The sequence below is a fragment of the Corapipo altera genome, unplaced genomic scaffold (genome assembly GCF_003945725.1).
Source record: "Corapipo altera isolate COAL_440 unplaced genomic scaffold, ASM394572v1 0, whole genome shotgun sequence".
In the NCBI taxonomy this organism is placed as follows: Eukaryota; Metazoa; Chordata; class Aves; order Passeriformes; family Pipridae; genus Corapipo; species Corapipo altera.
Window position 1 is genome coordinate 2,168,035 of NW_020884872.1, and position 17,399 is coordinate 2,185,433.

At 42.0% G+C, this 17,399-nt stretch overlaps 1 protein-coding gene across 1 annotated transcript in view; it reads right to left on the minus strand.

Annotated features, from left to right (window-relative positions):
* Window positions 1-3,369, minus strand: part of KCNJ6 (potassium voltage-gated channel subfamily J member 6) — a 115,826-nt gene extending 112,457 nt beyond the window's left edge. Inside the window, exon 1 of the mRNA XM_027634995.1 lies at window positions 3,320-3,369. Coding sequence (XP_027490796.1) covers window positions 3,320-3,344 — 25 coding nt within the window. The 5' untranslated portion in view covers window positions 3,345-3,369. The remainder of the gene's footprint in view (window positions 1-3,319) is intronic.
* Window positions 3,370-17,399: the final 14,030 nt, after the last annotated feature.

Genomic DNA, 17,399 nt, shown 5'->3' on the forward strand with positions numbered 1-17,399 from the left:
GGGCTTTTAGGAATATCAAGTCCCTGAGAAGAACTTTGCAGGTGCTGTCCTGCAAAGTCATCATATTGCAAAAGAAACAACCAAACATCCCTGAGTGACACATCCCAGAGATGCCAATTAGGGGCTGCAGACAGCTTGTTTTCAGCCCAGACAGCTCAGGAATAGGCTGCACACCATCACTAGCTGGGAAGCATGAGGAGAAACTGATGGAACCAGAGAGGAAATTCGTTTCAATCACAGTGGACCCCAAAATGACTTTTCTAAGATACCACCAAAGCATCATCATATTTGGCTACTCATTAAACGTCCTGTAGTAATTCTCATTCCACAAAGTATTCTAAAGTGTAGAGGATGTTTCTCTGAATATTTAATTTTTCCTGTTGGGCAAATACACCAGCATGAACATTTGATACCTTCCTGGACTGCTTAATATTTGCTCTCCTGCCTTTCTTGCTGTGCTTTAGCTATTTGCAGGTGATGGCCTCATTTGGGTTAAAAATGGTCCCTAGGGATGGGAAGCATGAGAACAACAGGGAAAGAAGGGAACAGCAGGAAGAGAAGGGAACAAAAGTCACAGGGAAAATTATTTGGTTCCTGGTTTCATTTACATGCTCAGCTCTGGAGTATTCTGAGGTGATATGAGGTAAACTGCCTAACTCAGGCTGCAAAGAAATTTCAAAATGCATATGGACTTTAAGGCATTGTAAAGGAATTTGTGGACAGTTCCCTGGGGCTTGGTGCAATTATGGTGGCTTTCTATTAATTCTGTGCAAGTGTTGTGAAATAATAACTTGGGGCAAAGGCTGGTCTTATTTGGTATTAATGTCTGCTTCTATATCAACTCTAAGGGACCATCCTGAAAAATTTAGCTCAGTGTTCCTTTCTAGTTTGCACTTAAACTGCTGGATAAAAATGCTTCTCCCTCTATTTTTTTTTTTTATAACTTCCAAGGAAAACAGATCCCTCAATAAAGGGCTCTGTCATGATACCTCTTTCCATCCCCATAAAGCTCCTACAGAAATAGGACAGAAAATATTAATACCATTGTTTCCTTACTGATGTGACAGATCCTCCAAAAATGGAAATGCAAAATGTGACAAAAATGCAGAGTTTTATCCCTGATGGCAAAAAAAAATAACAGACTTTGAACAACCTCTGCATCGAGTGTTCTCTCAGTTTTCCCCGTAGTGTGACATGAACCTCAGGTGTGTGGGGGGGGTTTTCTTGCTGCAGAAACATCCAGAAAATCCTTATGGAGGAGAAAGGGCAGAGAGAAGTTGTTGGGAACTTCATCAGAGCATTTTGAGAGAGAGAAAAAGATAGAGCAGTGCAGGGAAGGTGATCGATTTTTTTTTTTTTTTCTGGAGCTGTGCAGAGATTTGAACAGAGGGAAGAGACAAGCACAGCCCTTGGGTGAAACAGAACAGCAAATAATAATTCTGTTATATTGGTACCATGACCAAGCCATTTCTTGAGGGCTTTGAAACCCTCTAAGGCCTTAAATGCCCTTCTTTATTTGCTCAGTTCCAAGAAAAAGGCCCTGCAGTCCAAACCAGATGCTCACTCTATTCCAGCTTGTTGCTTTCCCATTCCATTTTTCTCATTTTAGTCTGGATTACCTTTAAAATGGGCACTGTGTTACACTCACTGAGAATTTCCTTTCCACCTTGCAAGGCTGTTTGTGATTTATGAAAAAATATTTCAAAATGCCATGAAATCATCTGAAAATTTCATAAAAGGCTTGGATGAAGTATGAACAAATCCTCACACAAGGCAGCAATAAAGCCTTTTAAGCATCATTCTGTCTTTAAAAAGTCAAATAAAAGCAACTGGCAAGACAATCAGGCAACCTAAAGGAACTACACTTTTGGGCTTGTGTTCCCAATCAGTTATAAAGTCTTAACTACTCAAACTCTTCAGAGCATTCAGGGTCTGCTTGTTTTGCCCTAACACATTTTTTTTCCTTCACCTTGTTTCAGAAAGGTTGAGAAAAGTCCAGCAAGCACCTAATGCATAGGGGAGATAGGATTTATCTGCTTCCCCCTTGGATAACAGGCTCCTCCTTTGTTCCATCCCTCTCCCATAATTATCCAACTACCCAACATCCAGGAACACCAGCTGGGGTCACAGGATGCTTCCAAGGGTGACATTGGACATCCACAGGCATTATTGGAGCAAAATTACCATCCTTACAGCACAGAGTTTCTCTGGGATTTGGGATCTTTGTCCAGGGAACCTTCCACTAACCCAGCTTGCTGCAAGTTTATCCACCCTGGCTTTGGACACTTCCAGGGATCCAGGGGCAGCCACAGCTTCTCTGGGCAACCTGTGCCAGGACCTCCCCACCCTCACAACCAAGAATTTCTTCCTGATATCCAATCTAACCCTACAGGGAATGATTCCAAAGGAAAGAAAGTGATTTGGGAGAGTGAAAAGGCAGGGAAGTGCTGCCCTAGGAACAGGCCTTCTGAATACAAACAGAAAAAAACCCCTTGCAAACAACTTTCTGATATAAATGATTCATGAATATCCATGTTTCTGTATTTCTACAGGCTCTGGTTAGGCAGAGTAAGAGATTTCTCCCTTTTGAAGTTAGTTCTTTTAAGCTTGTGGAGCTACATCAGTTTTTGGAAAGAGAGAGTGGTTTGCCAGCATTTCATCCTGAATTGTCTCCCAGTTTCACCCACAAATAGATTATCCAGTCTGAGTGTCTCAGCTACAAGTGCTTATAGGCACCACTCCATTATCTAGATCCCATATTATGGCAAAAGCACAAACTGCCTCTTGTTGGTCACATATTTAAGACAGCACACACACACCTCTTACAAACCAGAGAAATCAAGGAAAAGCTTCCCAGATATATCTCTGGGCATAGTTCCTGTTGGATGAGTCTGGCACAGGCAGCAATCCTGGATAATTGCACTGCATTTAGTGTGACCTTCTGTGAGCTTGTGAAGGAACACATGCACTGACCTGAATCGAGTAAATTAGGCACTTATTAAACCCAAATAGTTAAGTTTCACTTAAATAAAGCTCAGACTCACGAAGTCAAACTTGTAGCAGCTCCTTTGCTGGATTTAAATCCAAATATGGGTGATTCAAGCAGTGCATGAAGAAAATAGCAGCCCTTGCTCTGGGGATTCCTATTTTCTTTTGGGTATTTTTTTTAAGGAGTGGGATGATTTATGATAAATTAAGAGTGAAGACAGGGCTGAATGAGATCCCTGAATGCAAGCACTGCTGTCTGGTTTTGTGGTATCATGTGAGGGAGGGGGACAGATGGAAAAAGAAAGTGGTTGAACTTCCTATTTGTACTCACTCATCGACTCTGTCAATTTGGCCATCTCTGTTTCTCTTTTGGGCTTCTCCTGGGGGAACAGACAAAATGAAAAACAAACATATATATATATATATATATATATATAAAATATTCATACACTTGAGTGCAAGTGGCAATGTGAGGGGAGGACATGACTCCACTACATATTTTATTTTATCAAGGGGTTGCACTTCACTCCTGCACCCTTTTTTTTTTCCTTGTAATTCCTCAATTTTGACAACTATGAAGCGTGAAACTTGTATTTATTTCTGTGTCCATGTGTGTGTCTTGCTGGAGTAATCCAAATTATTCAATCAAAGTGATAATGGAGGAGGAAATCCTGCTCTTTCTCACTCTCTGTTAAAATTTGCAAGTGTGTCAGGCCTTCCTGACAAAAGATCAACCCACAAAACAGTTTTACTGCGGGAAAGAAAGCACTTATTTAGAAATAAATAGATTTCTTACAGGAGCTGGAGTGTGTGTGTGGTACTGGGCTGACACTGAGCTGAACTGAACTGAAGTGCTGCTTCATGTATTTGAGACACGAGGGACTCTTAGTCGAACCTGCTGGGTTTTCTCACTTATATTTCACAATTTTTTCCCATATAAATTTGTTTTTCCACTTCAGACACTTGTTGTAGCTGTTGTAACCAGGACAGAAGGCTTGGTCAAACAAGAACCCTTGAACCTGGTGAAAATCCAACACCCAAAATGTGCCTCAGGCAGAGTCCCAGCTCTCCACCCCTCCACCTGTGTCGAGATTGTGGGAGTGGGTCCCTTTTCCCCAAAAACCTCAGGAGGGGAGAGAATTTCCACCAAAATAAGACTTTAATGGGCAGCAACCCCACAGAGGTGCCCTCTGTCCATGTTAGCTCTGGGACAAGGTGAGGGTTTCTGGGCAAGGTGACCTGCAGTGGCTGCTGGAATGGTTGGGGACAGGATCCAGCGTGGTGACATCTCTCTTTGGCTGGGTCTGTGCTAAAAACCAGCACTGGGGAAAGCCACAGGCCAAGAGTGGTGTGAGAATTGTCCCTGCCAGGTGTGATTAGACAGGATAGATGTGGTTTTCCAGTGCTGTTTGGCTCTGACACGAGCAGACTCTGCAGAAGTGCCAGGTGGTCTCAAATGCGACTCCTCCTGCTTTATGTAAGAGAGTAGAATCATCTCATGACTTGAGAGGAGGTGAACTCTGTCCACATCTGTCTCAGAATCATGGAATCATTTGGGTTGGAAAAGCCCTCCCAGCTCATGGATCCCCCCTGTGCCCCAGCCCCACCTTGTCCCCCAGCCCAGAGCACTGAGTGCCACGGCCAGGCCTTCCTGGGACACCTCCAGGGATGGGGATTCCAAACCTCCCTGGGCAGCCTCTGCCAAGGCCTGACTACCCTTTCCAGCAACAAATTCCTCCTCCTGTCCAACCTGAGCCTCCCCTGGCACAGCTGGAGGCCATTCCCTCTCCTCCTGTCCCTTGTTCCCTGGCAGCAGAGCCCGAGCCCCCCCGGCTCCCCGCTCCTGTCAGGGGGTTGCAGATCCAGAAGGTCCCCCCTGAGCCTCCTTTTCTCCAGGCTGAGTCTCCCCAGCTCCCTCAGCCACTCCTCATAGGACTGACTCCCCAGTAAGTATCTTATCCCAGTATTGGCTTCCATCTGGTGCAAAAACCCGAAGAATATTTTCCATACCAAATAAGCCACTACTTGCACTTCAGAAATCTAGACTTCTATTAAAAAAAACCCACTCATATTTCACAGTAATGGGAAACCTTAGAATTCACGAAACAAGCAGATAAAGCTTCACAACTGTATTCATACACCCCTTAGAGCATTTATTATTAAAAGAAAGGTTTAAGGTTGTGTCCTGAATCTGGGTGAGGTTAATGTCCTAAGCCATGCTGACAATATCCAGAATCAGATTCTTGCACTGCCATGAAAGGAAAAAAAGGAAGGAAGGAAGGAAGAAGTAGCAGGAGAATGTCAGTTTAAAAAAAAAATAAAAAAAAAGGGTCCTGTATGGCAATTTTTGGAGTGGCATTAATCATCAAAGGAAAGCACAGCACTCTGAAAATCATCAGGAATTTGTGTCCATGTTGCTTTATAATGTGACCTCAAAACACCTCCTTCTGCTACAGAACTTATAGTTTATCAGGGATGAACAGTTGGGAAAGATCAGTTTGAGCCCTGGAGGTGGAAGGCTGGATTTCTCAGACTAATAAAAAGTTCTGATTTTAAACATTAATGCTTTGGTCTCGCATATTATTAAATACTTTTAACTGATGATGATATATAGGAGACTAGAATGGCATTTAAAAGTGAAAGTATTAAATATAATACATAAGAAGAAGGTTAAAAGTTTTTGAGCTTGGTTTACTATTCTTAAAATAAATGACCAGGACTGCTGAAGTTCTTCCTTTAGAAATAAAATTGTGAATCTTCTTCTCAATATGGTGGAGTAAAAAATTCCATCCTGTTTTCCAGGCATTTTATTGAAAAATTTAATCTTTTGTATTGTTATCAATGAACTTTAGACTCTGCATGAAATTTTTCTCACAAGTTTTGTACTTTTCCCTTTCTCTAGTGATCACTGGGATGTGCACACACACAGAGTGAAGTTCTGGAAACTAAGAATATTTTTCCACTCATCTGTTTTATCAAAATGGGATATTTTAGGCAAGTTTGAACACCTCTAAGAAATTTGCTTTTTGATGGCAGATAAAGAAGGAATCCCATCCTGTCTGACAGAATGAGTTCTAGCAGATTAACTTGGGGGAAAATAAAGCATTAGAACACACTTTTTTTCCTGACTTTAGCAGGTGTGTGTCTGGAAGCAGACTGACAGCAGAATAAGATTTACTGCTTTAAAAAAAAACCCCAAAACCCAAAACCAAACCACAAAACAAAGCAACAGAAGAAGTAAACAACAAAACAAAGCAAGAAGAAAGCAAACACAGTGTTTCATTTCAGGACAGAAGTTGCCTTTAAGGGCAGACTGTGGTTGTATTCCCTCTTGGGATTGCTGGGTAAAGAAGAATTGCCAGCTCAGAAAAGCAGGACTCATATTTCATCTCTCTTAACACAGTGAAGTTCATATTATTGGGGTTTTTTGAAGAACAGAGTGATTTCTGCAGGGGTTTGAATCCATGGGCTGTTGCTGACAGTACCTGTTCTGTGGCAAAGAACCCAAACCTTCCCCAACCTCAGAGGAGCAACAGAGACTCTGCTGCCTTTGCACACCTGTGTGAGATGTTGTTGACTTCCTGAATGCATAAAAAGCAAGAAATCCTGCTTCTCATATTTTTAATTATATGTACATAAAGAGCAAACAATAGATGACACCAAGATGAAATGTAGATTGTTACGTGAAGCATAACTTCAACCAGTAAAAAGGGGTATTTAAAATGCTGCTTTATAATTTTTGTACTGTTTGTGAGCTCTTTCATCAGCTGAGTGTGTAAAAAAGAAGCTGTGGACTCTCTTTTTCTAATGGAGTTGGGTTTTTGGGCTTTTTAAAGAAAAATATTTCCTTTATATCAGACAAATGAGCCATTGCCCAGTCTCAACATCTTGAGACCTGGTGTCCTGTGTTGGACTGAATGTAACCTCAAATTATTATCATGCTGTTGTAATATTCATGGGTTTAAAGTGATGATAAAAGTGTGACCTTCAAATCACTCTTTTACTTCTCAGCCAAAGAAAATCAGGCACTTTTGGGTGAAGCTCTCTTGGCCTGACTTCCCATGCTGCACAGTCTGCCATGGCTCTGTCAGAGGTGCACTACAAGTGCCAACAAGATGCAGTGCAGACTTAACATTTTCAGTATCATGCAGGAGTAGAGGGTGAGGATGCATCAGGTTCCAGATGGGAATCAAAGGATTGAGTGCCTATGATACTTGTCTTGTAAGGAAAAATTCTTGGGCAAGAGAGTGAATGAATTCCTTGGAATTTTTCTGGTGGAAGGACATGGGAACATCCTGTAAGTCCCTCTTCAGTAGCTGTTAGTTTCAGCTGGCACTGATTAATGAGATCATTATCTTTGTTTTCACAGAATCACATGACAGGTCAGGTTGGAAGGGATCACAGTGAGTCATCTGGTCCCACCTCCCTGCTACAGCAGGGTCATCCCAGAACATGTGGCACAGGATTGTGTCCAGATGGGCCTGGAATATTCCCAGGGAGGAGACTCCACCTCCTCTCTGGTCTCTGTTCAGGCTGGGTCACTGCCCAGTAAAGAAGTTCTTCCTCCTGTCCAGGTGGAACTTCCTGGGCATCAGTTCCTGCCCATTCCTCTTGTGCCATTGCTGGGCCCCCCCGAGCAGAGCCTGGTCCATCCTCTGCCCCTCCCTGCAGACCCGACAGACCTGGGGGAGGTCCCCTCTCAGGGTCTGCTCTGGAGGCTGAACAGCCCCAGCTCCCTCAGCCTTTCCTGCTCCCAGAGATGCTCCATCCCTTCAGCATCTCCACAGGAGAATCATCTTCCAGCAGCTCCATGTCCCTGCTGTCCTGAGGAGCCAGAGCTGGACCCAGCACAGCAGATGTGCCTCCCAGGGCTGAACAGAGGGGCAGGATCCCCTCCCTGACCTGCTGGGAACACTCTTCCTGATGCCCCCTGGGATCCCATTTGGCTCCCAGGACACACTGCTGGCTCAGGGACAGTTTGTTGTCCACCAGGACACCCAGGTCCTTCTCCAGCAGGTCACTCCTCAGCCTGTGCTGGTGCCCGGGCTTATTCTTCCTGTATTTGCCCTCCTTGAACTTCAGACAGTTCTTCTCTGCCCATCTCTCCAACTTTCTGAGGTCCTTCTGAAGGGCTGCACAGCCCCCCGGGGAGTTTTTCTTATTTACTTCATGGCTGAAACATCTCTTGAACTTTTATCAGTTCACAAGTGTAGAGGTGCACCAGCATAGTGGGAATTTGTTGAAGTAATCTCCAACTGGCAAAAACTTTTAATGGTGTTAAGTCATCTGGTTGGATCAGAACTCAAATCCATTACAGCCATTACACACAATTTTTGTGAAGGTTTGTTACTCTTGACAGTAATTCAATAGCAAATCCTCAGTAATTTCATTGATATTTCCTTTCAGGCAATAGCTGTTCAATCATTAAATGCAAATTCAAGGAGCAAAGAAGAACCTTTTCTGAAATTTTCGCTTGGAGTAATCTATCTTGGGGTATCTTCAATTACTTTTCAAACTACATGGAAATGGTTTTCTGTTAGAAACACTATTAAATGGGAATAATAGAATTTCATTTAATGCCGTGTCTTTCCTACTTGTGTCATCTTCAAATGCTTTCCAGTAATGAATTAGATCCTGGTTCTCAGGCAGCGGTGTGTAGGCAAATGCAGCACTCATTATGTGCTAATCATTTGAGCAGTAGCCTACACTCAGCTCTCAAAACCAGAGCTTGTTTTAGGTGGAGAGGGATTGTTGGGAGGAGTTGGAGCTCTTCCTTACGAAAATCACTGTAGGGATTTCCACTTCTATGTGCACACATATCCAACAACAGCAAAAAAAAAAAAAAGCTAAAAACCCATCTTTAGGACTTCTAACAATAGGTTGTGTTACTGCATTATTTTACTGTTACTGCAATTCAAGCTTTATGCAAGACTTACTTAGATTTCTGGGCATTGCTTTTCACGCCCACGTGTCCCAAAGATCAAATATAATGTATTATCTTGTTTATTTTTGCTGTTCTACCTTGCCCATCCCAAGAAAGGAGGTTGGTCCCATCTTGTCTTCTGGAATTAACTCTTGGGGTAGGGGCTGTAACAACTCTATTTGTGCAGGACCCAGCACAGTGTGATCCCAAGCAAATTGGCTTCATCCTCAGCTTCAGAGCTGAGGATCCTGGCAAGTAATCCCTATTCCCTTGCACTGATCCCATGGTTTGAATGGCTAAGAATAAATTTTGTGTATTCTTACAGGAGGTGATTTCAATTTGCATCAGCTGGAACGAGCTGAAAATCCAATGTTTGAATAGATGGAGCGAGCAGAGTTCACCGAGGGGGTGCCTGAGCTGGGTTCACTGGAGTTAGGGAGCAGCAGGGGTGAGTTGGGCTCATTAATGTGTTCAGAAGTCATAAAACACTCTCAGGAGCTCTGATATAAGATGTCTTACATTGGGGGAAATTTGCATTACCAGCAGGAGGAACTGAATTTATTTCTCTGGGTCTTAGAATGGAGGATTATTTTTTTTTAACATTTCTCATAATTTTTAGTTAACTTACTCATCCTTCACACTCAGTCTGTGAAATATGTATGGGGGAAAAAGGAAAAAAAAAAAATCCCTGTTTTTTTCCAGGCAGAAAATTGAGCAGCAATTCTAGAGAAGCTTGTCAAGTCCCCTCAGACTCAAGATACAAAGCTCCCAGAGTCATGGATGAAATCCATTGCAAATGCATTGTCATCCTCTAACTGGGAGGAACAAATATTCCCATATTAAACAGTGGGGATGGTGTGTGGTGGTTCTGAGTGCAGGAAATCCTTTTAGCAACAGAATCAGCAGAGATAAATGTTCCTGACTGCTGCGGAGAGAGTATGAACATTTCTTAATGTCCTTGTATCTACCAGAACATGAACAAATAAAATACAGTTTTGACAAGATAAGGAGAAAAGAAAAATAATGTGAGCGTTTTCAGGAGAGAAAATATTCATATCTATGAAAGAAAAAACAGACTTTATGGTTTTGGCATTTTAAGTAAGATCTAAGCTGTACTAAGGCTCAGGTTTTCAGTTTTTACTTAACTTGAACAACTTGACAATTTCCAACTATAAAAATCTATTGTAGGGAACACAAACTGGGAAAGTTTAAGTGGTAAACTTATTTAACCATCCTTAATTTATAGTGGTAACAGTGTCAGAAGATGCAGATTATTCTACAAACAATTCTGTTTGACATTACACAGTGATAGGTTAATAAAGAAATATTTTGGGTGCCTAAAGGAGCAAAGGTGGGAGCAAAGTAATGTGATATTATTACATGATTAAAGGTAGGTATATTTTCTTAGTTTCTTTGCTCTAGAGGGTGAAGCACAACAGCTTAATTTTCATTTCCCTTTACAAAGATCCTGCAGAGAGTCTGAAGATTTATTTGGTTCCCTCAGATCCCAGTAAAAATACATCTATTTTAAGGCAATGAGTTGGGGGGACTAAACTCTAGGAGAGCTTCCACTTCTGTGTTTTGCAGCCAATGGGCTGCTTTTGAGAACCTCAGCTTGGGTGTTCTAAACAAATTTTGGATGAAGGTAATTTCAATGGAGCATTTGAGTCTTGTACACACAACATTTCCAGCCTGCACTGGGAAATGAGGCAATCGGAAGCATAAGCTGAAAATCAAGAATATCCTGGCAACAAAGTGTGTAGGGATGTTGTACTGGGAAGGTTTGAGAGCTTTTTACTTAGGGTTGTTAAAACTGCATTGGACAAACCAGCCTAAATCACATCTCAGCAAAAGGTGCTCAAGACAGAGAGGATAATCTTATGTATGCTCTGCCATCTAAATCTCCAGGCTGCAGGTAGGGTGGCTGTGTGCAATTAATGCATGGTGGAAAAGCTCTATAATCACTGGGAATGTTCTCATCAAGCCAAAGACCTTCAGATCAAGCTCTTAAGAAACTTCTATTTTCCTTTTTAGGACATAATTCATGTATCTATACTGAAGAGTAATAAAAGAAATGTAAGTTACCTTGAGATAACAGCAGCTACCCTACTTTAAAAAAAGAGTTGGTAGGAACCCAAAAGAGGAGATTTACTGTAGAAAAGAGACTTAAAAATGCTTATCCCATCTTTTCAGCTGTTAATAATGCATATGGATAGTTTTCCATGAACCCATTGCTTCTGTGTCCCCCAAAGGGAGAATCTGAGCTGGTTATTTGTATTCTTGCAGCAAGAAACTCCAGATTTCAACAAGAATCACTTGGAGAATATTTACAGACTGAGGATTTCACATGAAAAATATAGGTAGCAACAAGCCTGAATTAATCTAGAAACCATCATTTCAACTATTTAAGAGAATAATGATCTAATAAAATATGTTTTGTTTATGACTTGCCTTGATGCATCATAAAAATAACTCGTAACTGAGCAGAGCAGATCAAACATCTCAGAACTGAACTTGTTTCCTTGGGTGCCTTGTGAGACTTAAATGATGAACATACAACCAGAGGAGCTGACATTTTTCTTTGTTTTGTGCTATGATCACGTTCATTCAATGAAAGTTCTGAAACAAGGATTGTCTTCGATGTCAGGTTGGGCTCTGACTGAATAATACCAAAGTATTTCACACAGTTTCCAATTTTAGAAGCCTTTTGTTGTTAAATCTATCTCCAAAAAAAAAAAAAAAAATCTTCAAAAGCAGATACATTGAAAAAGAACAAGTTATGTGTCAGATGAAGCAAAAAATGCTAATAATGATAAAACCTCCCTGTCCTACTGAAAAATGCCTAAAAATACCTCCCGTTTACTACTCCTGGAGAGAAAATTGAATTTTTGTTTCCTTATACAGATCTTTTCCAGGACAAAAAAAAGCATTAAAAAAGAGAAATGCTGAGGTAAATCAGCCTTTGGTTTGCCTTTACCATCAGCCTTTCAGAGCTGGCGAAGATAATAAAAGACCTGCAGCAGAAACAGCCAAAATGTTACCTTGGACAAATGTCTTGTGGTCCATGTCCCTAAAAATTTGGATATACAGTCTAATGTGGATCTTGGATGTAGGTCTCATGGTTCCTGTCACCCAAGTTCAGCCCCTAAAAATTTGGATACACAGTCTAAGTAGATTATTTGGATTCCCTGTAGCATCAACAGGGGAAAAACAGGTCTTCCAAAGGGAAGTTATCCAGGTGTCTCAAGCAGATGAATTGCTGGTGGAACTGCTCAGCTCTTGACATGACTAAATGGAACTAAATATTAGTTCTGTGGCTAAAGATGGGGTATGAAACCACCCCCTCTGAAACTGCAGTGGGGTTGTGGTCCTTAAGCCCTGCTCAAGGTTTGCTTTTACCCTTCCCCTCCTGTTGTCCTCACCCCCTCACCCTGTTTCTTCATTTTGATCTCTTCTGTCTAATCCAACCCAACACCTCTCCTAAAATGCCATTTCCCTTCCCTTTTCTCTCTATCTAACTTTATAAGTAACCTTCCTTCTCCCTCTCTTCACACTCTCCCACACTTCCAAATGAGCTGCTTGTTGCCATCACACGGTGCCTCCTCCCTCTCTACCCCTCAAACCCACACGGACTATCTACCCCCTAAATAACCTGTGCAGCTCCCAGGCAGGGACTCTCTGCTGCTTGAACCCTGGGGGATCAGTCACAGCATCACCTCGAGTCTCTGGAGATATTCTTATTTTAATAATGTGCACGATATGTTGTCACAGATTCATGAAGGAAGAAACCTCCAGGATCACCCAGTCCCACCCTCACCCAGCACCACAACAATCACCAGAGTCTAAACTATGTCCTCAAGGGCCGCATCCAGATGCCTCTGGAACACTCCCAGAGACAATGACTCCACCACCTCCCAGGAACATGGATTCCAAGGCCTGACCACTCTGGCAGGGAAAGTTTTTTCTAATGTCTGCTTTGAACCTGCCCTGGTGCAGTTTGAGGCCATTTCCTCTCATCCTTTCCCTTGGGACATGGCAACAGAGCCTGAATCCCCTCACTGCACCCTCCTGTCAAGGAGTTGGAGACAGCAATGAGGTCTCCCCTGAACCTCCTCTTCTCCAGACTGTGTTCTATATGTCATAAAAATAATATATAGAATTAGAGCATCAATCAGAATGGTTCGGGTGGGAAGGAACTTTAAAGATCATCCAGTTCCACCCTCTGCCATGGGCAGGGACACCTTCCACTAGACCAGGTTGCTCCAAGCCCCATCCAACCTGGCCTTGGACACTTCCAGGGATGAGACTTCCACAGCTTCTCTGGGCAACCTGAGCCAGGACCTCACCACCCTCACAGTAAAAAATTCCTTCCCAATATCCCATCTAACTCTGCTTGCTGTCAGTTTGAAGCCATTCCCACTTGTCCTGTCACTCCATCCCTTGGAAATAGTCTCTCTCCATCTTTCTTGGAGCTCCTTAAGCTTCTGCAAGGTCACAATCAGGTCACCCCAAAGCTTCTCTTCTCCAGGCTGAACAATCCCAGCTCTCCCAGCCTTTCGTCCCAGCAGAACTGCTCCAGCCCTGGGATCCTCTTGGGGCCTGTTCTGGACTCTCTGCAGCAGCTCCATGTCCTTGCTGTGCTGTTCTCCAGGGCTGGAGCAGCTCTGCAGGGGGGTCTCACCTGAGCAGTGACATATATTACATGTATTATATTATAGATATATCTGTATTATATTATACATGACCCTAAACGACAGGAAAGTGTAAGATGTCCACGAATCCAAAAGCAAAACAGGGTGGAATTCCTTACCCTGTCACTCTCACCCTTCTCCTGGTGCTCAGACCAAGCTGTCCAAGGGTTCTGGCTGCTCGAGGAGGCTCCTACTCACTGTCAGCTGAGTCTGGACACAGAATCCATGATTCTTGTTCAAACTAATCCCCAAGGCTGTTCCCTGCAAGGGAATGCAAGGGAATTCCCAGGGGAGCCTGGGAAGGAAAAATTGGTGTCAACAAGTCCCTTAGTCTGCGGGATCCTGGCACTGGGATCGCTGCACTGCTGTTCCTGATTTAGCTTCTCACCCCAACGTGGTTTGTGCTGTGCCATGTAGACAAATGTAATGTGTCTTGGAGGTTGGGATATATTTTAACTGGAATATCCAGACAAGCTCTGTGTGAGTCAGACTAAAGGTTTACAAGTCAGGCCCAGCAAATCTGTGCCTTCTTCAGGCCGTGCAGCTGATTGCACTTCCACTCTGCAGAATGTACTTTAGCCACAGTGCCATACAACAGAGATAATTCAAATTGCAGTAGCTTAAATTCTTTTGAGTCTTAACCACCTCCAAAATCACATATAATATGATTAGAGGTCAGCTCGTGGAGCCATTGCTGCTGCTTTTAACCTAATTAAGTGTTAATAGTAATAAAATATTCATAGCTGTGAACTCGTAAAGGGAAAAAAATATGGGCTCTAAAAGAGCTGGGTTGGGATAAAGCATTTTATTCCATTATAAAGACAACAAACAGAGGTGGGGGAAGCTTCTGGCAACTTCTCAAAGAAGCCACCCCTGTAGCTCCCCTGCTACCAAAATCTTGCCACACAAGCACAATGCAAACTCCATTTTAAAATTATGAGGGAGTTCATTATGACTCAGAAGCACAAATGTACTTCCTAAGACCTGTTTTGTGGAATTTTAATCAAGAATGAATGTGATCAGATGAAATATTTAATTTTTTCTGCCATTAAAAAAACCCCCAAACTTTATTCCCCTATTTTACGATGTCTTTTCTCCCCCTCAGATTCAAGACTGTACCCAGAACTCCTTCACTTATGTGCAAACCTGGTTAATAAAAAGATAAGCACCTGACAGTTCTCATCCTGTCCTATTAACATAAGTGTTCTCCCACTATGCAAACGAGATGTGATGCTTAAAAATCTCCTGAGTTTTGCAGCTTGACTTGATTTTAATGTCTGCTGCATAAATCTTCAATGTTTAACATCTCAGAAAACTCGATGTAATTTAAGGTTACATTGATCTTTACTCACAGAAAATGGGAGCAAGATTCAGGTAAGATGTTCTGCCATTACTTGATATCTTTTTGCTAAAATTTGGGTGTTTTTGTATGTTTTGGAAAAGCAGAACTCTGCTTCTAGTAGTTCATACTCCAGTATATCACTTCCACGTTTTCCTAACCATTCCATGGAACAGTTTGTTTTGCTTGGCAAAGCCTTGGTGCACAACTTTATGGGTTATTTTTAATTTCTTTCTATTTTTTCTGTCCCTTTCCATTGGAATTTCAGGTGCAGAAACCTGGATAATACCATAAAAGATAGGAATATACACCCTCAGTGTGAAATTATGTGCAGGCAGAGCTGTTATCCATCTCCATGGAGCTCTGCTGGATGTGCTCAGACCATGGGTGGGCTCGGCCTAGGCAGAGATGTCTCATTGCAGGGTCAGGATTTAAGCCTCTGACTTCCTCCCAGGCTCTTCTGTGGTACTTGGAAAGCCCAAAATTATAGTGAATTCCTTGGTTTCCATTCTACTGTAGAGAAATGGATTCTCCTTTTCTGAGTACACAGTAGGAAAAAGACATCTTCATTTTTCTGGCCACCCTCTGAATTCCAGTCTGATGATGCAATTCTGTCAAAGAAGAATGATTTTCACTTTGCTAAATTTATTGTTGTGAGATTGTTCAGCCTGGAGAAGAGAAGCTTTGGGATGACCTGCTTGTGGCCTTGCAGGACCTTAAGGAGCTCCAAGAAAGATGGAGAGAGACTATTTCCAAGGGCTGGAGTGACAGGACAAGGGGGAAGGGCTTCAAAATGACAGAGACTACGTTTAGATGGGATATTGGGAAGAAATTCTTGGCTGTGAGGGTGGTGAGGCCCTGACCCAGGTTGCCCAGAGAAGCTGTGGCTGCCTCTGGATCCCTGGAAGTGTCCAAGGCCAGGTTGGACTGAGCTTGGAGTAACCTGGGATAGTAGAAGGTGTCCCTATTCCATGGATGGAACTGGATCTTTAAGGTCCCTTCCAACCCTCACCATTCTATGATCCTGTGTTTACCATAGTGCTTAAAACAATAATTGGAATATTTAAAGTGGGGACCTCACTACATGAGGAGAAAATGACTTATTTGGGCTTTATATGATGGTGAATTTTTCCTGCAACTGGTCAGGTAAATCAGGTTTATGGAACATCAGCAGAAAAAAATACAATTTACAGCTCTCAGTCTTCTCCTCAGACAGACCCACAGATAAAACCTCCAGACCCACAGTGTATTGAAGTCCAGAATGACATTTCAGTGTTCCAGCCTCTCGTGAGAGGGTTCATCCAAGACTTCTGAGGATCCTGTTAAATCACACCTGCCTTTTCCACATCATTCCATACTTGCTTACAACCTGACCTTGTGAAAAGTGTAATTTACCCTCTACTTGTCTAGAAACTTTATAATTCAGTTTTAATAGACTGTTTGTGTTTCTGCTGGTGAAGGAAGTTGCTGATGTGTGTAATTCCCAGAAATATCCCTTATTACTGTTTTGTTTTTTTTTTTTTTTTCTCTTCATGTAAAATGAAGGAAAACAAAATGTTTTCCCTCTCACATTTTTCTACCTTCTCATTTTTATGAAAACTGGTCTTTCAAAACTTGGTGTTGCTCTTCAACGTGTCAACAGTCACTGGTATTTTGTGCCTTTCTCATAATCCTTCCTTGGCAGTTTTTGCACTAAAATTAGGACAAATGTCCAAATTTTCCAAGCTACCAAGATTTTCTGATCCTGTTTAAGGTGTGGGTTATGAGAAGCTTTGGAAACCAGGCCCTGGGTGTTTTAATAGAGTCATTATCCCTGGACGTTGTCACAACAGCCAGACCCTTTCAGTGCTTCGGATCCAAATGGAAAATCACATCCCAAATTACAATAAATGGGGGCTCATGCAATTATCAGCACAGAAGGCACTTCAGTTTCCATGTTCTTTTAGTCCTGTTTTTCTCAACTGAGCCTGTCAACAAGGGCACTAATTAATGGTTTTTCTAATGTGGACACCTGCCCATGAGGAGCCACCAATTCTTTGTCTATAGAGAAAACACTAAGAAGGTGATTACCTTTTTTTTTTTTTCTGCTGTTCAGATCCTCAAAAGAGAGGTTTTTCTCACATTATCAAACAGGCATGAGACCGCTAGCACTTCTGGATAATTTTAAGTTTTATACTTAGGAGAGGTTCCTTTTTGAGTTGTTTTGTTTTGTGTTTTTTTTTTTTTTCTGTTTATAGTCTCTATTCCACCTTATCCAAAAGGTCACCTCATTTCCAAAATCCCTCCTTTTGTGATTTTAGGAAAATTTTAGATTCAAGGACAAAGACATTACTAAACTGGTGCAGAAAATTACTTTATTATACTCAAACACATAATTAAAAGTAGTCAAGAACCACTAGATTTATCACATCACAACTCCACTTCCAGAAAATGTGCACAGAATTTTAACTCTAATACT